Source organism: Anopheles merus, chromosome 3R, assembly GCF_017562075.2.
Source record: "Anopheles merus strain MAF chromosome 3R, AmerM5.1, whole genome shotgun sequence".
Taxonomy (NCBI): Eukaryota; Metazoa; Arthropoda; class Insecta; order Diptera; family Culicidae; genus Anopheles; species Anopheles merus.
Genome location: NC_054084.1, coordinates 30988008 through 31012157, shown reverse-complemented (window position 1 = coordinate 31012157; position 24150 = coordinate 30988008). Strand labels below are relative to the sequence as shown.

Below are 24150 nucleotides of genomic sequence, written 5' to 3'. Positions count from 1 at the left end.
ACGAGGACATAGAGGGAAAGGAGAGTTTATGTGTCTGGGGGGGGGGAAGAGGGGGATACACTTAAAGTCATTTGAATTTGTAAACCCATTCGAAAAAAGCCAACTCGGCAACACATCCTTTAAAAGCTCCAAATTAGAAATGTTCGTTCGCATTTCAACTATTGCGAGATCCTTACACCGAACTTCTGCCATCCGCAGGTTCTTGGGTTCCGTGGGCAACTAAAACGAAATCTCACCAATAATTAGCTCCTCGGGATCGTTCTCGGCTGTGGGAGAGCATGGGATGGGTGCACACGCAACACTGGAAGTTCATTAAAATACGCACGCGACTCTGTGCAGGGCGATGTAAACCCTTTTATTTGTGGGGTGAGTAAAGGTAACACCAGAAAAGAAACAGTAGGAGTACATCCAATGTGCAGGCGGATAAGTCGGCGGCAAAAAAAAGGCAGACCGGGGGCCAACGCACCGGGAACGTTTTGCGCACTTCCAAGCAGCAGCTTCGAACCGGAGCGAAGCATTTTAATTGGCCCCAAAACACTTAACTTTTTTTTGTGTGGAGCGAGGCGCAATCCGACAAGATGGAGGCGTAGTACATGTAGCGAGCATTAATGCCGCCAGGCCGGCCACAATATTCATAAATTTGGCTGCATTCGCTTCCAGCAGCAATAGAGGGTCGTGTGCGAGATTTGGAGGTCTTTTGAAGATCAGAACCGGGGGCGGAGGTTTTTTGTTTTGTTTTTAAGCTTCGGGGGGTTCACTTGGACGTCATTTGAGCGTAACACGGATACCTTCACAGAGAGTTTAACACTAAACGCGATAGAAACACAAACACACACACAGACGCGCACGTATTAGCGATCAATTATCGAATTCCATCGCTAAAGTTCAACCAACCGTGAGATGAGATGAGGGGTTTCGTAGGTGGCTTGCTTCAATGGGAAATAACAATGCCGATGATGTTGCCAACCGACGTGGGAGGTATCTAGATATGCGGTTGAATCATATCCCCTCCGACAGTGCCACACGACGCTAAATCAATTGCCACTACGGAGATGGATTGCAGTTTTATCCCGCGATTAATGTGGGACATTATTCAAATCAAACATTGGAATACTCACCGAGATACCGTGTGTAAAAACGCGGAAAAAACACCACTTTGTATGTGATGGTGTATGTGGGCTTTGATCTCTTTCCTACATCGATAAGGGTGCTACAGAAACATTTGTACTTGACGCTCGTTTGTTCGCAAGCTGGTTGATTGTTTAAGATAGCAGTAGAGCAGGGTTCTATTGCTTTGTAAACAACGATCTCCCCCCGGTTGGAACATCTAGCCGAGAAGGAACAACTTCATTAGAAATCCATTAACACGTCAATTATTCTCGCCATCATCGACATTGAAACCCCGGAGAGAGGGGATAGTCTTGGCCCGTAGGCTTCACCACATCCAGAACGACCGAACGACATTTCATGTTGGTGCGACATTTCGCGTTCTTGCGCTACTTGTCGGCTCGCGCTGGAATTCCTACGGCCTACGCGGGTATCAATAAAAAAAACGCGCGCAATGGTACTCGTTGTGTCGCATAAAAACAAAGCCGTCACCACCTAGGGGTGCTAGTCTATCGACAGACTAGAGAACAAGTGATTTAACGCGATTTTTTAACACATTGGGCCGCTGCCGACGCGAATCCACTTTCGCGATCGAGATCGTGTGAGCAAAGTGTGTGCTAATCGCGCACTAGTAGTTGCACCCTCCAAGGGCTTTCGGCGACCGAGGCGCGTTGTCTTGGAAACTGCCACCCAGAGCGCGGGGAAATCGGGCCTGTCGCTTTGCATACAAGGCGCGATAAGCACCGTAAACACACACAAAGGCTATTGGAAAAAATCTGTTGGGGACAGAGGCGAACGAGGGAGGCTGAGCCGACTCTGGTCGACAATTTGCAACACGAAGATTTAATCTCAGGCCACTCTCCTGAAGGGCGCACGTAGGAGTCTGTGAGCGCTATCACCGGTAGTTTTTGCGCGGCGACCAGCAAGCACTGGCCGCAAGCACAAATTAAGAGATGCCACCGTGAAGGTGGAGGTGGTGGTGGAGTTGCAGCTACATGCTGATGGAGTAAAGGTGGCGTAAAGGTTCGCGCTCTCTGGGTACGTGCCTAGTGGGGCATTGAGGAGGGTCCACTCGCGACAGCCGTGGAATTTATCCTTGTCACCCTTCGCACCCAGCGCACAAAGAACAGTTACGGAGGCAGCGATTTGCTTGCACTCGGGACGATAATGGCGGATAATAAGCCGCACACACCCGCTCGTCTACTGGTCGAGGAGCAATGAGCAATGGTGGGCTTAGGTGCGTTTGAAAGGGCCCCCGTCAGATGTGGTAGTTGCTACTTAGACGATGCGGAATTTGCCATTTTTGATCCCTGGGGAAAGTTCACGTTCCGAAGCAAATCGTTCTCAATAAATAGCTTTACACTGCGCAATAGGATTGCGCAGTGATATTGCGTGCTGAAGATAGTTTGAAGCAAAACGACTAGCTAGATGACAAATATACCAAACCCATGTGCTTTACATACCAGTATTATGGCTCAAGGCCTGTGCTCTTTGTATAAAAATCTCCTTTCTTCGCATAAAAATAAATAAATTTACATTCTACACATACAAACAATGCTTCAAACCATTTCCAATTTCAAAGTTATTGTTTCAGGAACAGGATCTCTAGTGGATCATTCCAACTGCTCTAGACTCTAAGAACATACAGATTCTCTGCACTGTCTTCGCAACATCTTTCTGGTAGAACAAGAGTCACCTGCTCAATTTCAACATCAATTTCGAAACCAAAATTAATTGATTTGAAATAAATTACCTAACGACCTGATTTGGAATGATCGGACAACTTTTAGGCATAAACCTGGAGTGCGATATTGCGGCCCGCCAAATGAGTTTGACACCTCTGATAGAGGGCGATCGTCGGGATCGACACCCAATTGCCATTAAAGGCGCGTGGCGACAAAGATGCAATAAACTAGTCGCTCCAGATTCAAGCTGCCACAGTCGTGAATCCCTGTTTATGGTTCTCCCGGCGAACCAGATGCGGGGGAGTCGTGCCGATCCGAAATTGGGCTTTGGGCCGGAGGTAAAGAACCGTGTAGAGCAAGAGTACATTGACACGGGCGTCACCGGGTTGTAGAACGGGAGCATCGGGGGGTTCGAATTGCTTTTATTGCTGCTCATCGCGGAAACGGTCACGTCGCCGAACGGTTTTATTTTGGCACCGGCACACTGTCCCCACAGACACACACACACACACACACACACACTGGGAAGTCTTCGCTTCGCAGTTCATTTCCATCCCTTAGTCCCGATGGTGTCGAATGGTTTTAATTTAAGCTATTTATTCTAGGATCACTTTTTTGAGCGTTTTGCTTCTCCCTGTCCAAATGTCGTTTGGACATACAGCAACGAATGGTGTTTGACATTCGGTCAACGATCTTAGACAGATTTACGTTTCCTGGCGACTAATGTACGGCACGTATCACCGAACCTGGAGAGTTCGAGGCACTCAAACCACGATCTTCCACCATCTACTCGTCTGTAACATCTCGAGTCCCTCTCCCCCTCGGGCCGACACAGGAAACATCGAATCGGAGCCTCAACCGACTGCGAGACTCGGGGCAGATTTATGGCTGATATAAAAGCGAAGCAATTGAAAATTCATTGCGAGTCGCGTCCTCTGCCCAGGTCCTCCGGTTTGCCCCGAGTGCGCACCATTGCGCACTGTAATTAGAAAATATGACCAAATATATTTTCGGACGCCCGGTACGGAGTGTGCGTATGGATGCGATACGATACCAAACGGGGAGCGGTGATGATGGCTAGAGCGCAAATCATTCAACCATTTCATTCATGGTACACGTCCGTACGGTCGATTCACGTCGCAGGAACGTTGGAAGGGATAGCTGTGCCCGTAATGGGTGATATCCGTGTTGCTTGCAAACGCCTGTCGCCCGCAGGGGAGCAATACACTAGAACTAGGTAGGTTGGCAGTAGGTCGTCGAGGGACTTGTGAGCAGCAGTGAGAAGGCCCCGCGCCACACCTTCGCGAGTAATTCCAATTCCTTCCAACCCAGTCTTGGAGCTTGATGGACGGCATGAAACGACAGCTCGACCCACCCACCCACACGTCAGCGCTGGAAGCTGCTACGGGCGTCAGCCAATCTCATTAGTTTGTATTTCAAAGTTTTATCCCTGGCGCAACATTTTGTTTTAAAGTGCAATTTTAATTTGCTTCCCTCCTCTCCGTTGACTCCGGGCTATCTCTTTCCCTGCTAGATTCCGTCCAAATTGGTTGCAGCGAAACTACAAGGGAAGCGAAATTTCGTTGGCGTACGATCACTACGCACATACACACCAACCTACCACCGCTTGGGCCGGTAAATTGCGCTTTGAATGCTATTGCATCCAAACCGAGCTGCTTGGGGCGGTTCTCTTGTAACGGTGCTCTCGACACGGGCCGGTCCGAAATCAAATAAAACTATTCAAAGATCAAACAAACCCACTGCACCGTGTGCTCGGACTGTTTGTCTGCCGAAGAGTCGAGAGATTTGGAAGAACATGTGAGCTGTGTGGGGAGGATCCGAGTCGTTCAGACACTGCACTTTTGGTTGCTGAAATCTAGAGCACAACACGAGAAGAGGAAGGGGAAGGAGGGGGGGGGAGTAATAAAAGGAAGGAGAGAAGGTGGGCAGTGTCAATAGGCGAGCGAGTATTTCAAGTGTGCGATTATTTATAAACTTACATAACCATGACATACACCTGTTTCGAGAGATTACAAACCTGCCACAGGGCGACAGGACAACACCTCACCTCTCCTTCCCAAGATTGTGAAGACATATCGGTGGCATACATCGCTATGTGTGTGTGTGTGTTTGGTTGCCATTCATCAACGCCTCTCATCAAAACCTGGCTAGGGTTCTAGCGACACGCGCTTTTGCTTGTGCCCACCGATTTCATCCCCCAGTTGGGGCGATTATTTATTACCGTGGAGCAAATATCAAAGACTGCGGGAAGGATGGGGAAAGAGAAGGTCCGCCACAAGCCAAATCTGCACTCCGTAACCAATTAGTGCAAGCAAACGGGCAGCCGAAGAGAGTTGCCGTGTCGTTGCCGTGGGTTTTGCAACCTAACCCTCATCCAACACAGCTGCTTCCTGTTTCCTTCCCGGACGACTGTAAAGGTAAGGCACTTTCGTACTCTACGATGCATCACCAACAGAAGAGTTGGAAAAGGTTACAAACCGAGTGCTGGTTTATACACTTGGCTAGCTCACACCAGGAAGCTTCAATGAAATTACAAACCCTTGGCAACTGCACGACCCGTGAGAGCGTGTCCTGCGTCTAATGAAATCTAAATTCCACTCCATCAACGCGCGCAACGCGATTGGAGTGTGGCCAACTCCGATGCAAACCGATCCGTCCGGTGGGAGTTCAATGAAAATTAATTGAAATTGACAAACGAACCCAGAGCGAAGCGGTTGGACGGTATGATCTGGGGCTGACAGGATTCGTCCACTTACTGTCACCGGCGAGTTGACACAGCGAGAGGGTAGATACTGTACCCGCGTGAGTCATAGCGTTAGTCGACCGTGATATATTAAACGTTTCGAGTTACGTGGAAGAGAAAAGGCACATCAGAAGCGAGAACAAACGTGACCTTATCTCAATAGAACGTGATGTTTGAGGGATCGTTCCGATCAATACTATCTAAGGTTTTCTACGAAAGAAACACACACGAAAGTGATTCACGAGTTCAGTTAGAGACACTGGAGAAAATACTGGCCGTTTGATTGCTTCACTGGTATCTCAGTTGGAAATTTACTATTGTTCACAATCAACATCATTAGAAAACTTGTGTGCCAAATACGAACAAGATACCAATGTAGGTTAGAAACGAGTGAAAGATCGGTTTTAATATTGTTTTGATCATGACTTAGTATTGTTTGACCAAAACCTATCCGAGAACCAAAAACCTATCCGAGTCAAAAGTTGATCGTTAAAAATAAATCAAATTAACAGTATGTAACTATAAACATACACTTTATTGCTTAAAAGCGCTCTTGCTGATCCGTTGTTAAATAAATAATCCCATATTTAAATCAAAACTCATCCCCAAGATAGATCAGCTCCACATTCGCTGAGCCACGCGAACGATCCTATCGATCCATATCGATCGCACGCCACGCAATGATATCGAACATCTTTTTTCCTGGGCTCATCTCCCAAAAGCCCATGCGACCTGCAAACTAAAAAGAGTTATCCATTTCTCGTTTTTGCCTGCGTACGTATAATGTGGGCGAGAAGAAACTCAAACCATTTGCTACGGATCGCTATAAAAGACGAAATAAAAATGATCCACACCAAAACCCGAACCCGAATGTCACTGGGCCGCGGAGGACGGGGACAACGCGATGGCGTTGATCGCGTGGTCGTTCGTTACCTCCAAAACCTTCATGGTGAAGCTGGAACTTTGCATAATTTATGGCAACACGCATAATCAAACCGCACCAACTCTTGGAACTTGGAATGATGAACGGTAAACAAGAAGGGTTGGAGTAGTTTCCCAGTTTCACTCTCGATCTATACCCCAAAACGTCGATTGTGGGATGATGGTTTGGAGTGTTTCCCAAAAATTAACGATGGATCGGTCCGATAACGTTGACGAGGCGACAAGCACACGGTCCCTATTAGATTGTCCTCTGCGTTTGGAGCGATTTACCTCAACGAGCTTTGGCAATGCACGACAAAGTCGCTAACTAATGAGCGCTATCGTCCAATTATGAGCCGAGCGCAAAACAGGACATAAATTTTCCCAACAACTTATACGCCCATTATTCACATTTATAATCCAATTAATCGCAGGCGCAGAGGTCCCGGCCGGTCGCTGCTCTTATAAAGCATCCTCATTTCGTGCCCGGTTTGCATATCTTTGCGATTTACACCGTACGTAGAAGGCGCTTGGCATCTTTTAAAATCTTATCGATCATCAAGGTGACACGCCGAGTTGATCGCCAGCAACATGTCGTCTGCGAACGGTTCTGTGCTTGTTGTGTGCGCAAGCCCTCCTTCAACCATGGCACAGCAGCAGCAGACAACGGGGTAAGATAAAGCAACGCACAAAACATACTCGCGAACAAGCGATTAAAATGTTCAAAGAAACCGGGTTCGGGGGGAAAAAATGATAAAACCATATGACAAATGACATAAGACAATGAATGGCACCGGGCAAGGTTCACACTGATCGACGATCGGCTGCAGTATGCGGGTATGCATGATTGGAAGCACTGGGTCGATCGGAGGGTTGTTATTTACGGCACTATTTATGGGTAAATGTGCAATTATAAACCGCGAAACTACTCATTGTCACTTGCACCTTTGCTTCTTGCGCAAAAAGGGTGATATCTCGGTGTTATAGAGCTGTACCGGAAATGGAAATTACATCTCCACACAGCTAGAAAACTGGCTAAAATGTCAATGGAAAGTTTTCATCTGGACAGAGCGGGGCGGATTTGCACTTGCCGTTGAAAACTTTTCCATAGCGCAGTGCAGTTTGCGCATAAAACCCAACGCATGAATCAGTGACGCGTAATAAAAAATCATCGCTACAGCTGTAACGGCGCGATAAAAAGCTTGTTTGAGGCAGCTCTTAGAGACCGGCGGGGACAAACACAGCTTGTACAAACAAATTGGAAATAAAATTCAAATCAAACTTCTAACCGGTAACGGGGGGAATGGTAATTGAAATCTACCCCTCGACCACGAGTGGATCACCGCCGGGTCGGGGCAAATCCCAGCGAACGAACGATGCACTTAGGCGCGTGTTAGTGGTTAAGTTATTGCCGCACGGGCACAAAAAGTGCCACATAAAATTACAATTATAGCCAAACAAATTATGCCTACTACAGCAGGCAGCAGCACATGGTAAGCCTTCCTCGGTGGGCTCTCACCTGTTGCACCTCTGAATGCTTCACGCTCAACCGACCCCCCCTGGTACGATCGTTACACACTGTGCAAGGATTAAAGTGCATTACTTTATGGAAGTGGTTGTACCACTTCAACACAGCGGGCACGATTAAATTGTCTTACGAGCAGTTGGAGAGCGTTGCCGTGTGACATTAGTTGTTGCGAAAAATGGCATTGCATGGAAGTGAGGAGTAGGAATGACTGCGACTTGAACCACTCGCACAGTGTCATTTTAACGCAAACCACACCACACTTTCAAGCAAAGGTCGCGGAGAGATGAATCCCGCATGGAATGGACGTTTCAACGTGACACAATTAAGGAGCTACCCCCGGAGGACGGGTGCGTCAATTTTCGCTAATTTAAATAAGAAATTGCTACCGTACGCGGGTCGTATTCGACGGATGATGGATGGGCGCGTTGGGTGAGGCATACAGCCAACCCAGCAGTGCCAGTACTACTGACCTGTGCTGCCGATTGCCGCTGCGAGTGAAGCTTCTTGCGTATGATTATTACCGGCGTCGTGTGCCGGTGGCTGGTGCTCCGCAGACGCCAAGGATGGAGAGAGAGGCCGCTCTGCAGCTGCTAGTAGTTCATCCACTGTAAGAAAGAAAATGAGCGATTGTGATGCATTAGATACGTTTGTAATATCTATAATTATACGGTTTCTTCCTCGATAAAGAAAATTGCTTTTCCTTTGCTAGATATATGGTAGCTGGGTATCATCGGAACCTCTACAGCACACCTCAAGCTCGGCCATTTGCATTTCGTATAATGCACCTCTAACTGCTAGTTTCTGTATCCGAGAATGCACATGCTCGGAGAGGGCAATATTTGCATTTCCCCATTCCCCTATTACGCGATCTGGCAAACATTAACCGTCCCCTCGATGGCAATTAGGTCGCATTACTTCTAATTAAGCACCGAAGGAGAAATCAATCTTCGACGGCCGACGGTGACACGACGCGATGGTGCGTCTATGTCAAGGGAGCCGCGGAAGCTGTGTCCTCGAGCGGTATAGAGTAGTACATGGAGATCATGCAGCCGATTTCCATTTCAAATGTGGCGTATTCTGTTCGGCGATCTCCCAAGCGTCCACCAACACTCGATTGCTTTACCAGTGAAGATTGACACATCGCTTAGTAATGAAGCAATTACAGGGTGGCAGAGTCCGGTAGATATTTGCGAATAGGCTTGCTCTTCGAACTAAGTTGAATAGAGGGATCGGTGTCAAGGGATATTGATATTAATGATATCAGAAGCGCAGATAATATGTAAAGCGTGGGCTAATTTAGAAATGATACACTATTTTAAGTATTAATGGCGCAAAAATCAAGTTATTTGTAATAACTATCTAACTGTTACTAGGCAATTGCTTATCTTTTGCGAAATTCATCGAAAACGCAGTATTTAAGACCCGCAAGCACGCAATAATGTAATGTTTCCCAAGAACTACTTTCACAAAAATGCTCTAAAAGTGCAAGTATGCTTGGATAAATACATGATAGTCTTCCATTAGGTTTCTTGACTATTCAGTTATGGTTTTGAACACATCCAGCCAATTGCAATTGCAGTTAGGACGTGCTGCAACTTCACAACCCTAAAACCCAGTTTAATCGTTAATTGTTAAACAATTCCTAACTATCCCAGTTTCGGTCAAAACAAATGAATTGGTATTGAAACTGGAAGTTGAAGGGTGCAAACAATGAGTACATTGTTCAGCTGAGGAATTAATGGAATAGATTGGGGAACATCAATTAGATTATTTCAAGAAAGAGCGTGCAATAATGACTAAGAGCTATTAACAAATCAGTGAAGAGTTCTCAGAATTCTCAATGCTTGAATAAAGTTTGTTTATAATTTTTCCTTTAAGACTATTTTCTATAATTTCCCACAAGAGGTTGTTCATATTTCAATAGGTAAAACACATTCGAAAATTCCAAAGTTCTCCATTCCTTTATGGTATTCTTGTGAAAAAAAATGAGAAATGTGAATTATAGAAGACTTCAGCATTAATGGACTATACATTAGTATAATTGGTTTTGAGTTATGGTTCGCAAACGTTAGGATGTACAATAAAAATTTTAACCACAAAGCAATCAGGACAATATTCCAAACAGGTAACTCAAATTCCAAAAGGTACAAACTACAAGCAATATTCAAAAAGTCTCAGGTTTTCCCCAGTGTTCTTTGAATGGAAACAGGCACAAAATTTTGTTCACATCTGGCAAAAAGTGTGCACCATAACAAGGACCACCCCATCAGCCTTCTAAATAATCCTATTTGAACATTGCGTGAAAGAGGTACAAACAAATTGAAGACTGGTACCTAAACCTCTTACCTGTAAAGAACATTACAAAACAACACATCAATCTCTGGACATTTTGTACGAAGTTCTGGGTGTGTGATTTGAATTTCTTACCGTATAGTCCTCGTATCTCATATCCCGCCATCGCTCAAATGGACGTGTGAAAAATGCACTCTCCGTCAACTGACGACCGGAAGTCGTTCCCCGTTGGGATCGTGTGCAACTGTGCGATAGTGAGAATCGCTTCCCGCACCACCGGTACATTCCACAGCCCCAGGAAGAAGCCAAATAAATAGTAAACAAACACATCGTTCACACCGAGAAAATCTCATCCATCCTGCGGGCGAGATGCAACGCGCTTGGATGGTGGAAATCTCATCTCTGGGACTAAGATTGATAGGGTTATGCTTCGGATTTTTTCTTCTATGTCTTTGGACTTTGGTCCAATGAGAGGTGAGCTGATATGATGGCACAGTACCATCCGAAAACCCCGGTTCTAATACCACTGGAGACATCAATCTTCGACGAGCTAAGAAGGGGTTTTTTCTTATTTTGGGGAGGCCCGGAAGTTGTCGAACGTAACGTGACGGCCACAGCGAACCATCCCCACCGTCGTAGTGAGCATCTATACATACTATTCCAGAGACGCTCAAGTGCCTATCCTCAATGGTCGATTGAAATTGAACACCGGAAAAGGGCGCACACGACCGTGACATGTGAAGCCTAGAGCCTTCCGCCGTTGCATCACTATCGCAACACGACACAAGCGTTCTGATAATAGTGTGTGTGTGTCTGTGTGTGGGGTAGTGCTCGGGAATTATTATTTATGGTGTGTTGCGTGCTAGAGCGTTATCAGTTTGTTTTCGGTCAAACTGTCCGGTAAATGGTTGTAATTGATAGATTAATTGGTCTGTCGGGTTTGCAGCAGCCCGAGGAGCGTGATCGAGTAAGGGACAGTCATGGTGGTGGTGTCAGTGCTGCAAACGGGGTAATGCACTTGTGAGTGGTGGAATTTATGGACAGTTAGTTGGACTACCCCTCAGCGCACTAGTAGTGCAGGCCAACATCATGTCTGTGCATGTAATTAAATCGAAAGCAGGTTGCAGGTCAGCTATTACGAACAGGTATGATTGGAACCGGGTTGAAACTGAAGTGTAAAGTATACAGCAGCCCTAGCAACACACACACACACATAAGCACGTATCATTCTACCCAAAGGCAAGGCGCGACAAAACGTCCTTCAGACATTTAGAAGTACCTTAGTACAGGTAACGGCAAAACACTCAAACGCGTGTCTGGGTAAACCCAGCCCGTTTCTATTCATAAGACATACTGGGAAAGACAGATAAAAACACGCTTCCATATCTCAAAGGAGACCTGAGACGACCACAAAATGACGCACGTTTTGCCAAACTGAAATTGAAACGAAAAAGACGTGCACTCTAATTTGTAATACTTTGTTGGAAGAGAAGATATATAAATACCATCAGTCGCGAGACACCGTACCAATGCACAGGAAACGAACCGAAGTAAAAAAGGAACCAGCCCTTTTCTTCCCCTGGTAGTGCATAAATCTAGCCGATGGTTTTAGAAACTCCACTTGGCAACCGGTATGTGTCATTAGTCATCCACCATACGGTTTCCTTCGGCAGACGACGACGACGGCACCATAACGCAAACGTCCCTTTGATGGAAGTGCATCAGACGGTGCTGCGCTTGTCACATCAAGCGTGAAGAATGATGCATTTACGGTTTATACGCCATTAACTCTCCAAAATCTTCCCACTCCCGTGCTCTTGCGAAACCACCAAAGAAGTTTGGTTGTGCCTTGCAATTGGACTAGGAAACGTCCAAAGGTCATCCCCGGACACTGTTGCACCGCAGCACAGCAGTGGCATTGATTAAAAGGGCCATTTTCCTTCCCACTTTACATTGCAGCCGGATGAAAAGCGTTTCTAAAGCAAGCAACATTTAAGAGCTAAATCTACCCACACGGAAGCACATAATTCATGCTTCCTCTGCGTGTCCATATGTGCGCCTCGCAGTAAAAAACGGTTTAGTTCAAAACGTAATTGATCGTACACATTAAACAGGAAGCAACGGAGAACACACCTTACTGGGGGTGCACTATGCTGCAAGCTGGTGGGTAGCTAATTGCACAAGACGGGAAGAGATAGAAAGAAAGAGAGACCGATTTGGCTGCTGCTGATTGCCGAGGATAATGGTGAGTTCCGTTTTCCTTTGCAGGGCGCGCGCGCGTGTATGTGCATGCTCCCACCCGTTAATTCAGCAGGGGCCGCGGAAGAGTGAAACAAGGCGAAATACTTAAAAAAGGGCTTATACCGGGAGCGAAACAACTGAAATGATACTCGTGCCAGCGTACACTTCGCGCTCGGAGCGTGCTTCAGTGTGTACAGAGTGCCAATTTCCCTGGGCATAGAGAGCAATTTCCACATTATCTGCCCGGAAAGGCATACGGGGAGTAATGATACAACAACCACAAAGAACTGCAACTGGGTTTGCACACGGTACGTGGAATTACCATCGCCAATGCGCCACTTCTGGCAGGAGAATGTGATTCGATTTGGTTGTTCGACTTATTGCGCACTCACCATAATATGCTGCTGGTATGGCGAAAGCCTAACTACACCCTTGCAGCCCTTTGTATGTAGTCCTACTACGCGCGCGTGTGTGTGCTGTTTTTCAATTTTGCACACCCACAACAGGAATGGGAAAGGGCTAAAACGCCCCCAAAGGGCCCACACGGTCGGTTGAGGCGCGTGAGAAAGTAATGAGCAAAGAGGAGAGGGCCACGCCAGGGGGCGATAAGGGTTTTGCTTTACATTTGCAGCATAATGAAACACGTGACCGGTAACATATTGTTCGTTAAATGCATTTTGCTGCAGCAGAGCATAGAGAGGAGGAGAAACAGCAAAAAATGGCTAGAAACATAACACCCGAGTAATGCTAAACACTGCGGACACGGACCAAAAACACGCCAAACGTGCCTTGGAAACAAAACTCTATACGGTTCATTTACGGTGCCCCCTTGGGAACACCACCACCATCACACCCGCGGGTTTTTGCATGAGGTGGCGAAATGTTGCCTGTGGGTGGTACGCTGCCCTCTACTGCTCTGTAGCATGCCGTGTGCAACGGGAAAAAGTGCAACAACACACCGGGTGTGGGCTCATTTTTCCAAAACCGAATGCAATTCTATCGCAGTCATTGCGCTGCACCGTGTTTTTCGACCGAATGGCAATAATTCTCGGTACGCGAGGGTTATTGAACATTTGTTTTCTGATTGTTTCGGGGTGGTTAGTGGGTTGAGTAACCCAATCGGTACAGATTGGTAAAGTTTGATGTATATTTTCTTCAAACAAACGAGAGTTGTAGTTGACTTTCCAACCCACAACGAACATTTCCCGCAAATCAATGACAAAAAAATGTTTTTGAAGAAACGAAGGCAACTTTTTGAAAAAGCAAAATACATAATTGACCTCGGAGTATGTTAATGTAGTCCACATCTCTGAAATAAGCTCCCTGTTGCTTGTAAAAGGACACTTTTCAAGTAACGCAAGCCGTTTGCGAACATCTGCAGCATCGTGCGTCGCGTGAGGTCGTCCTTGAACCGACCACCGTGGGGGCAACACTCCGGTGCTCAAGCCAGTTCTTCTGCCAGCAAATACTTTTCTTACGACCTCTCGCGTTCCCATACACCACCACCAACGGTGCGAAGGCGTGGAAAATCCTTCCTAAACTATGGTGTGAGAAGAAAAAAACGCATTATCCTTCCATCCTTTAAGTGCCCGGAATGGTAGAAAGCGACTCCTTCTGCGGGTGAAACCAACTGAATAAACAACATCCCAACAACAGAGAGAAAAGAGGAGCGAGAGAGAGAGAGAACAGATGTAGAAAGCACAAACCAGACAATTCAGGGCTCAAAAGACGGCGTGGCATGCACACCAAACACTTCAAAACGCAACACATGTTTGGGATATGGTTCACGGGCTTTTGCGGGACACCCAAAGAGTGTGTGTGGCGAAATGGTACGAGTCCCAGGATAGATCCTGGTGCAGCCTGGTTCTTCTACACACGAACCTCGAACCAGTTGCAAAGAACAAAAGGAATACCGAAGGCCACAGGAAACGCGCGTTTAAATTTCATTTAAGCAACACCACCATCGGCAGCATCGGCATCGTGCTGTTGTGTGCCGACCGGGAACCGACCGTTTATGATTTATTAGCATAAATGGAATGGAAGATTCGCTCGCAAAAAAAAAAAAGACTCCAACACGCTGCCGGATTCGCAACATCTTTACAGTTCCCGGGAAGGGCATGTATTTCGGTGAACGCGTTGCTTTTTTAATGCTGTTTGGAGTTAGGCCTTTGGGTGCCAGATACACTCTAAAACTGCGAATGAGACTGCGTGCGTGTGTTTGTGTTCTCTTTGGAGCAACATTTTAACCCATTTCGGCATTCGTTAGGCGTTGGCAGGGCAGGAAATGAGCATCCATTTTAGCACTTTACGGGTGCCCCTACCAGCAGACAAACAAATGGGCAAAAGATGCACGAAGATGGATAGGAAGTTCTGGGAAGTTTGTAAGTTGCGCATTTGGGCGAAGGTTGGCAGAATGGTTCAAAGCGGGTTTAAGGTTTTTGTTTTCGACCACAACGAACGATCCCAGGGTGAGCATGAGAGCATCGGGGTGTGAAGACAACGCTTTACAAGGTTACTTTGCAGGAGTAATATGAAGAATTTCAAGCACTCCCGTGTCACATTCTCCAACGCTCCTCCAAACAAGGAACGCATTCCCATTTTTCAGTACACTTTTATGGAGTCGTTCGAGAGGACAGCATTAAACAGCCTCGAGAAGCACACTTGCAATCAATCTGCCCCTTTCCCGAACTCCAAAACTCCGTTGGCTTGCTTCACGTGATTTGGAAGAATGCCATAATTTTGCAAAAGAAAACTCATTTCTTCGCTCCAAAGCCCGTGTGAGCGCAACAGCGCACGATAGTCGAACATGGTTTGGCCGGTCGGTCCTTAGATGGCTGCCAAGGTGGACCTGCTGCTGCACCAGATACGACGTCCAAATACGACGCGAATAGCGAGTAAATTTGCCAGCAAGAGATGTTCCCACATTTGGGTGTTGTCCGCCGTGCAAACCGCAGCAGCAGCCTGGCCTGTCTGCCTTGCGGGAAACTTCACCTAGCAATCAACCGGGAGACCCAAAGGGGAGGATATATAGAGATATAAGGCAAAAGAAGTCACGTCTCATTAACCTCAGATCGCACAATTCGGCACCCTTTTGGGCTGGGGAGGGTGGGTGTCAGCTTTCCCATTTCGATGAATAATGGGGTCAAATTAAGACGAGACAAAATCTCAAACCAAGCCCAAAGCGCAAGAGTCTGGTGATTACGCACAGCGGCCAGAGGGCGGCGTACCGACGACTCCAAAAGGCTCGCGTACTGCTCACGCGGACGCCTTATGCGGTGCCGTGAACCTTGTTGTTGCGTGATCTTAATTTCGTTGACATTAATTTGGCAGTGAGAAATTAATCATCCGCTGTCATATTGCAATGCAAGCGAGAGGAGGACTAGTTGGACCAGTGGCCGTGGACGGCGTTCGAGTGTGCCCCGGCCGGTTGATGATGCGTTTTCGTACGATACAAACACATACACACACAGGTCCATAACGTCCATATATGGAAGAAGCTCATTTTGTCTCTTTATGATCGGCTCATTATTCAATTGCTCGCAGGCAGTACACTCTGACTTACCCGGCATGGGCTGCTGCAAGGATGCTCGGTACGCCACCACACCACACCACGCTTGGCATACAGCGTGGTCTAGAACGTTTTCGTCGCCACGAATATGGAAACGCATTTATGGGGTCTCCCCCATCTATGGCAAGCGAAAGATCAACTCTATTAGAGGTTGTTTGCGTGTGCAGGTAAAACACTGGCGTAACAAATCATAGGGTCGAAGACAGATAAGCCCTTCCGAGGGACTCGGTCCCAGCCCTATGCACACACCTGGTACGTGCCCCGCGTACCATGTATAATCAGCACTTCTTGCTGGCACACCCTTCGGTACCGAACCGACCGCAGTGTTACGTTATCAACTTCTAGCACCTACCTTGAAATAGTTCGACATGCAATCGATCCTCAACGAGCACAGGCTAGCTTACAGAGCGTTTTCCGCCGGTGTGTATGTGTCAACAAGATTCTTCAACACTATCGGGCGCTTGTTATCGTACAATTGACCGTGTTTTTCAAGCCATTTCTTTTCATCCACTGTTTGTAGACAGTAAGTTTCCGATTTTATCGCGGTGGAAATTGTACAACCAAAGTCTTTGTCAGGTACTCCGTTATTCTTGCTAGATTTCATTCAACTTACAACCGCTTAGTCTTCTAAAAACCTGGCAAAACTGCTCGCTTGACGCATTCTTTTCAATCTTGAAGTAAGCTGCCCAAAAGATAATCTAAAACAGAGGGAAAAATCCTACTATTTCTTCAACAAGTTCAACAGTAGCCTCCACAACTATCAACAAGTAGTCACCAAATCGATCGCTCTGCTGTCATTCGAACAGTGCTCGGCATACTCGTAAATAAATCTTTCCTTCCACCCAACCACAGACTACTTGGATGCGCATTTGCGCAACGTGTCAAGACGATACGCCGTTCCATTTTGTCACACAAAAAAAAAACGGAGTCACCTGGGTTAGATAGTCAAAGATATCGAGCGCGAGTGCGCGTTTGTTTCAGTTCCGGTGAAGAACTCTATACCGCAGAGGACTTCTTGTACGTACATCCCCCGTCCCACTCCGGTGAATGAGTTATCGCAGAATCGCATCACCATGAGAGTCATGTGTGTCAGATTAGAATCGCATAAATTACCCCGTCACCTGAGAAGGTAGCTTAGAGTGGTGGGCTGTTTGAAGTTGGTCACCGGTTTAAGCCGTCCAATTGGCAAACTCGCTCCCCGGTATTATATCAGTGTGTGATTCACGTTTGGAAATGCAAATGTGATCAGAGTCGGAGGCGAGCTGAGAAAGATAGTCATCGAACCGGGATATGAATTCGGCGAATGGAGAAGAGGGGGGGATTGGGAATTCCTAGAATTGTGCACATAACAAGCGTTGCTGATGAGGTGCTACATTCCTAACTCAATCTTTCCAAAATCTTGGATAGTGCGGCAGGGCAAACAAAAAAGCGAAGCAGAAAAGGTGAGGTTACTATTGTTAAGGTCAGAAGATTGCGTTACAGTGAAGCTTAGAGAAGTAAACAAGCTAAGGTAAGATCATACTCAAGAAAAAGAGGAATGGTCAATTTCAGTCATCGCTTGAGTAATGTTACCTTGCACATCTGTACGGGTTTGAGTGTGATCATTGTTAAGTTAAACCTTTTGAGCTCAAAGCATCAGAGAATACTTTGTTACATTGAGTCAGGCTTAGGCTTCTTCTATTTGCAGATTTTCTCTTCTCTTCTTGCAGATCCTTTTCAATTTCCAAAAAGTAATTCTTCTGATTCTGATTCCCAGCAGGTTTATTGCAAAAGTAGAGACCGTACAGGACAATGTCTCACCGTGTATTGTCCACGTGTTAAAAAAAGTCCTTCTCACCCGAACCTGCATACAACTGGAATGACGGTGCAAAACAAACGACACAAAATCTGTCGCTATCCATCCATCATCCGGAAGGCTCATTCCGGCTTGCGCTTCCAGGTAGCGGGTAGTATTAGGAATCTACGTCCAAAGCCCGGGGACATCTACCGCTACTACCAGGTCGGCAGCATTGTCACTGCAAGTGTTCGGTATCGTTTATTTCGGGGTTACACCTCGGAAGGCTACCGTGCCCGCTGCTCTGTCGGAGTGTGTCGGGTCGAAGCAATTATGCGCATTCGTAATGCGTCCTCCCCTTGCGTCCACGGCAGAACTCTCCTCGGAATGTCTTCAAAAAGGGATATAGAATTTGGCGCATCGTATCCGGTGGTCACCCCGGTGGAGCACACTGGACACGACCCGCTCCAGCCATGCATGGGGAGCGGCAGGTTCGTAGTGGGATTGTGTTTCCGAATAATTTTAATTAAAAATTCAAATTTATCACACCTCTCGTGTTGGATGCCCACAGCGTGGCCTAGAAGGGTTTCCGCTTCTTGGAAGGAACACAGCAACACACAAAAGACGACGGCGGAAGAGCACTACGAACGTGTGGGACACATTTCGGCACCGACCGGCGGCGGACAGTTCTTGAGTAGAATTCCAATTCCAGCATCGAGACGTGGAACCACTTGCCCCCAATAACCGGTTGATTCCCCCTTCTTCAGAGCGGACACGGTGCCCACCTGGGGGTATATATCGCTTGCGACGACCCAGCAGTGCTTTACGGTGCATAAATCTTCCGGTGGAGAACTTGTTGATGGCGACTTTGGCGATTCCTGGGAAAGAAGCGGCAGGGTTTCACTCTCTCTCTCTCTTCCCAAAGACTACGCGAGTCGGGTTTAAAGTGACAAGATGAAACGCTGCCACTTCGGAGAGTGTAAAATACTCCCATCTCCTCCTGAGGGATCTAATGCAATGAGCACAAAAGTAAAAAAAAAAATTGCGGCGAATGCCACAATAATGCAAACAAATTCCTTACCAAAGAACGCGCTCTAACAGCAACACCAGTCAATTTGTGGTACACATTTTCCGTACACGACCAGAATGGGCCGTACCAGGAACAAACCTAAACTCCGACCGTTTGCCTTCTCTCTATCTTTCCTGTTTGGTCAGAAAGCGGAGGGAAAGGGCAAAGCGGATAAAGCGGATCACTCGCACACATCTACATACTTTGTGTTCCACCACATTGCCACGAGGCGGCGGCGGCGATGGCGGCAACCTTCAAAGGCGAGTTCACGCTTATCTTAATTTTTTGATGAACTTATTCCTCGCCCTTTTCCCTGCACGCACATCACACAGAACAAGAAACACAGACACACACACACATACACCGAGGAGCCGTCCTGGGTGCGGAGGGCACTCCAGTGGACTTTGAAATCTCCTCACGCCTTCCCATTGGGTTTGGAGGATTTTTAGAATTCAGTGTGAGGTGGGGTGGAAGAATCAGGGGTTTTTTTTGGAGTTCTTTTGCCCGCCAACGGACCAGCCCAGCATGAGCGTGATGCAATCAGCGACGTGTGAGGATGACATCAGAAAGGATACACACCGAAATGAGACCTGTCAGAGAAGCTGGTGTAAATGAATACAACCGTAGCAAAAAGGGTGAGCCACCGATGCAAAAACGGAATGAGATTTTCTTGTACAGCGACGATCGTCCTCCACTTGAAGTACACCACGAAGGTGTCTTTCTTTGAAGCGAACCTGTACAAAGCTAAACCATACCCAAGTCGAACAGCCGAAGAGCACCAACAGCAGCATCAGCAACCGCTTGTGCCCGAGGCACTGACACCGGAACTGATTAAATGCGCACAAACTGGCCCGGGCAAGGTCGGTAGCCGACCGGCACATCCATTCTTCCGCTTCCATATCTACACCATCACGCCGCAGATAAACGAATTCTTGCCGCGGAGCTGGCCACGGTGCATAACAAATTGGTAATGGGATTGCTTTCATGAGGTTTTTTTTTATTACCATTTTTGCCTTTTACGCCGCTCCGCAAGAGAAGAGCCCCAGCAGCGCAGAAGCGCGATTTTACAATGATTCAGTTTTTTTTTCAAATGTTGTTCGCCCGCTCACCACCGAGCTCCAGACAATTTAACATCCATTTCCCGTGGCCCCGGCACGATCGGTTCCGGTGTCAGGGCTGGGTTATTTCGTAAATGGATTCCACCAGAACATATGGAGAAGCGAGCAAAAAAGGCCATTATTTCAGAATCGATAATGCATGGCTAAAGTGAACCGCTTAGAGAAGAGCCCCCTTTTTTGTGGAGCAGTTTTATTATGAGGTACAGGTGAGTCTTTACTGGCCGATGCAATGTGAGCATATTATTGCTTTAGCTGATTAGCGATTTGTTCCGTGGCGTGGCAAACGATCTCATGGAAACGATGATCTTGTATACCCAGGGCATGGTAGACCGAGTTTTATCAAAGCTGTTTTTATTTATAGGCTTTTCATTCGCTTCTATTAATCACCCCGTAAAGATGTACAATCCGATGATCGGAGATAGCGAGACGGATGATGACACAGCGCGCCCATGCCCGAGGGGATACAGCAAGCGAACTGCCCAAAAAACCTTCCAGACCCGGGGCGTTCGGGTAAGAGACAATAAATTAATACCGACTAAACCATGGTGGATCATCCACAACACCCACCCGGGTTCTCTGTGAGGCTACTGAACACACATCCTGATCTAATCAGCAAACTACCACCCCGAATGCCTGATGCCACTCGTCTTCGCCACGGATTCGTCCGGGGTCGTCGTCATCGCGCGCCAAACAAATTGACAAGATTGAATGATAGAGAATTATTCAACGTCCATGTCCTGTTGTTCCGTCTAAACGAACACACCGTTGATCGCAGCGATCTGTTTGACGGTGTAAAAACGACTCACTCGTTGCCTCATCTGCCTCGTGTGGGGGTTTATTGAATGCCACCGGTTACCGGTCGAAATGAAGATAGTCACAGCGCAGCTTCACGAAACTACGATCGCGATCGCGCCCCACGATAACGGCCATAAAATATCCCACTTTAGGGCAAGGCGCAAGCGTGATAACGTAGTTTGCCGTTACTGCTATTGTTAAACGAAACGGGAAATTGACACCTTCGGAGTTTCGGATTACGCAGAAGCATTAAAAATGATCGCGAAACATCGTCCTGCCCCAGGTATGGAAGCGAACGATAACAAGCCGTAATACGATTGACCGATTGACGGGAAAAGTTACAACACATAATGAAACGATTTCAAAGCCAATTTACACAGACTGTTGAACTCTCTCAGAGGGGTGTTTTGAGGTAGAAGACGAAAGTAAATCGCAAAGAAGCCTTTCCAGTGTAGCCCCCAAACAGATCACTTCAGCGCAACTGATCAAGCGTCCGCCGGAAGGGAAATTACTTACCTTAATAATACCCAAAAACAGAGGTTACAAAGGCAAATTTAAAAAAAAGCCACGACGACAACGCATACATTTCAATCTGAATTAAGCTTTATTGAAGCTGATGCCTTGAGGTATCATTCCGCACCTACATAAAGGTGATCGCATATCCAAAATAAGCAAAACATGTTCTGCTTGAACGGTGTTGTTACTTTTTTCTGGCGATATTATCACATTGACACGAGTTGAAAATCCCCAATGCATTAATACGCGATTTCATTGGAACAACCCAATCTTATTTATAATCCCCGGCATCAGATTTAAACTGTTCGCGCATTGATCAGTGCAAGTAAACTTACTCTTTATCCAAAAAAGATATTTTCAAAAAGCACTACGCATAAACGAAACGAAAGCAACTATTTACTGCATTTTTGTCATTTACTACATCGATCGCCCAAGTTCGAGAAAGGGAAAGGGATTAATTATTCCGGACTCGTGGATAATTACCATCAGCAACACTGACCCGAAGGTGTTGACTGATAAAATATCAGATTACTTCAATCTTGTTTGGGCCATTTCTTTTTTTTGTCGATTACACATCTTAATCGTGAGTCTACACATGCAACGAGCTTCAACCGGGTTAAAACAGAAAGATTGTTAATTATCGATTGAAAGCTAGTGCGCTTTTGCAGTAACTGAGCATAGTATTTTGTTTTTTTTTTTTTACATTTCTGTTTAAATTAAATCGAGCCTGTACGAATCCGTCGCTCCAGCGAAACGTGTTTAATCGCAGCAAAAGCGCATGTACAGGATTGACAATTCGCGCAAAAAGTGAAATAATTTTTAAATTACTACTCTTGCTCAAGCTAGAAGGTAAAAAAAAACTATATGAATGCAAGCAGCAAGAAAAAGGAACGCAGGAAATTTGTAGCCTCGCCATCACGCATGTCAATCAAACTTCAGCTACAACATTGGAGAAGGATCACACGCTGCGGGGAGGAGATTTTTAAATCCAGTTCACCCCATCTCACACTCATCATCAGTTGGACACATCAATTTACTGGTTTGTGGTCATCCGGACCACTAGCTTGGGCTGGGAAATGATTGCGGTACGATTCGTTCCGAGCAGCACAAAATTGGATAACATTTTCGAGGATCAACAATTGTGGTCGTATGTTGCGCAGTCACGTTCAGCTTCAGTGGATAATATTGTGATTTACACGTAATTATATTTTTTCTTCAGTCTACTGACGTTTTGCGAAGATTTATTTACTATTAAGGTATCGATTATTTTCGTTCTTGCTTAAATTATTTGAACTTCATTTTCGAACGAAAATTTCAATTTCCTTCCATCGCGTAATGAGCCTGTAATGATTCTGGAGAACTGGAAGAGCCGCGCTAAACGGAAGAATCACTGTCAGAACAAGTGTCAACGAACACAAAAGCAAACACGATCAAGCAAGCAGCGCTAAATGCAGTCCGTTGTGTACGGCGCAATTAAACTCAAGCACTGTGCGGAACAAACAAGTTAGGGTAAAATGTGCATTACAACAGAATTGATGATTCAATCGCTAATTCAATCCGGTGTATCCAACGCAGCATCGCTAACGCCGGAGCAGATTCGAGAACAATACCTGCGCACGCAGCACGCTGAACCAAGCATGCCTAATATACGGTTCACTGCACCAGCACCAACACATCAGCAGCAGCAGCAGCAGCAGCAATCCGATGAGGAAGATGCGTCGTTTTCCTCGAGCAAAGACGGTTTGTTGACCAAGCTGTACCAGGAGAACCAGGACATGAAGGCGAAGATAGCCGAGCTGGAGAGTATGATCGGGCAGGCAAAGCCGTTCGACGCCAGGCACGTGAAAGCGATTGTCCAACCGTTCAGCGGTGACGATCTGATGGACATTCACACCTGGCTCGCGAAGCTGGAGGATACGTTCCGTGTATTGAAAGTGGGCAAAACCGAGCAGCTGGTCGCCGCGTGCGAGCTGCTGACTGGCACTGCGGAAGTTTTTCGGCGAATCACAACCTTGAAGGATTATGACGATTTCCGTACGAAGCTGGTGGAGGAGTTCCACTATAGCAAGCTCACCGACGAAACGATCGTGAAGGAGCTGCGGAAGCATACGCTGAAGGATAACAACGTGCATCGGTATGTGCTGGAAATGATTGAGCGAGCTAGCGGCTATACTATCGCGGAAATCGACCTGGTGGACATCATCGTCGACGGATTGAAGGATAATTCGCGCAACGTTGTAATGCTGTACGGGGCAAAAACTATCCAGGAGCTGAAGGAGCTGCTGCCCCGGTACAAAAAACGAAGAATCAATTTGGCGAGTCAATAAATCAGGTGGCGAGATCCGTTCCGAACTTAATGCCGAGCGATGCGAAGGATGGCTGACTCGCTACTCTTCCCCATTTCAAATGAACCAACCTTGTTTGCTTTCTTCCAGTTTATAAAAATGTGAAATATGAAATAAAAGGATTTAATTTTGTTTGTTCCATGAACTCCAACTCCACAGATATCGAAACTATTGTTATTGTGATTTTCGAGCCAAGCACACTTCTTTGAAGCTTTCTTTTAACACGAGGATATGCCACTTTGAATAACTTTCAATGTTTGGGCGGGGGGAGGGGGAGGTGGTGTCAACACGGCTCAAACTATATGGTTTTCTCTGTTTTGGATCTTGATTTCTGTTATGTTCTATTTAAAGCATATCTCTTCTCCTAGCAATAGCGATCACTACTATAAGAAGTGGTAACTGATAACCGAATAAATTAACAAAAAAT

At 46.5% G+C, this 24150-nt stretch overlaps 2 protein-coding genes and 1 long non-coding RNA gene across 5 annotated transcripts in view; 2 read left to right on the top strand and 1 right to left on the bottom strand.

Annotated features, from left to right (window-relative positions):
* Positions 1 to 24150, bottom strand: part of LOC121597998 (bone morphogenetic protein receptor type-1B) — a 127728-nt gene that overhangs the window by 41850 nt on the left and 61728 nt on the right. The window contains exon 2 of the mRNA XM_041924418.1: positions 8476 to 8610. Within this exon, the coding sequence (XP_041780352.1) occupies positions 8476 to 8610 (135 nt within the window). The remainder of the gene's footprint in view (positions 1 to 8475; positions 8611 to 24150) is intronic.
* Positions 17014 to 22591, top strand: LOC121598005. 3 transcript variants are annotated; one of them, XR_006005505.1, is made up of 3 exons: positions 17014 to 17548; positions 17866 to 20273; positions 20429 to 22591. It is a non-coding gene; the product is annotated as an uncharacterized LOC121598005 (long non-coding RNA). The 3 variants fall into 3 exon arrangements; XR_006005506.1 differs by having other exon boundaries at positions 17863 to 20273; XR_006005504.1 differs by having other exon boundaries at positions 17014 to 17616.
* On the top strand, positions 22772 to 23899 carry LOC121597999. Its single transcript, XM_041924420.1, has 2 exons — positions 22772 to 22887; positions 22954 to 23899. The coding sequence occupies exon 2, from the start codon at positions 23016 to 23018 to the stop codon at positions 23703 to 23705; it is 690 nt and encodes a 229-aa protein (XP_041780354.1). The 5' UTR covers positions 22772 to 22887; positions 22954 to 23015; the 3' UTR covers positions 23706 to 23899.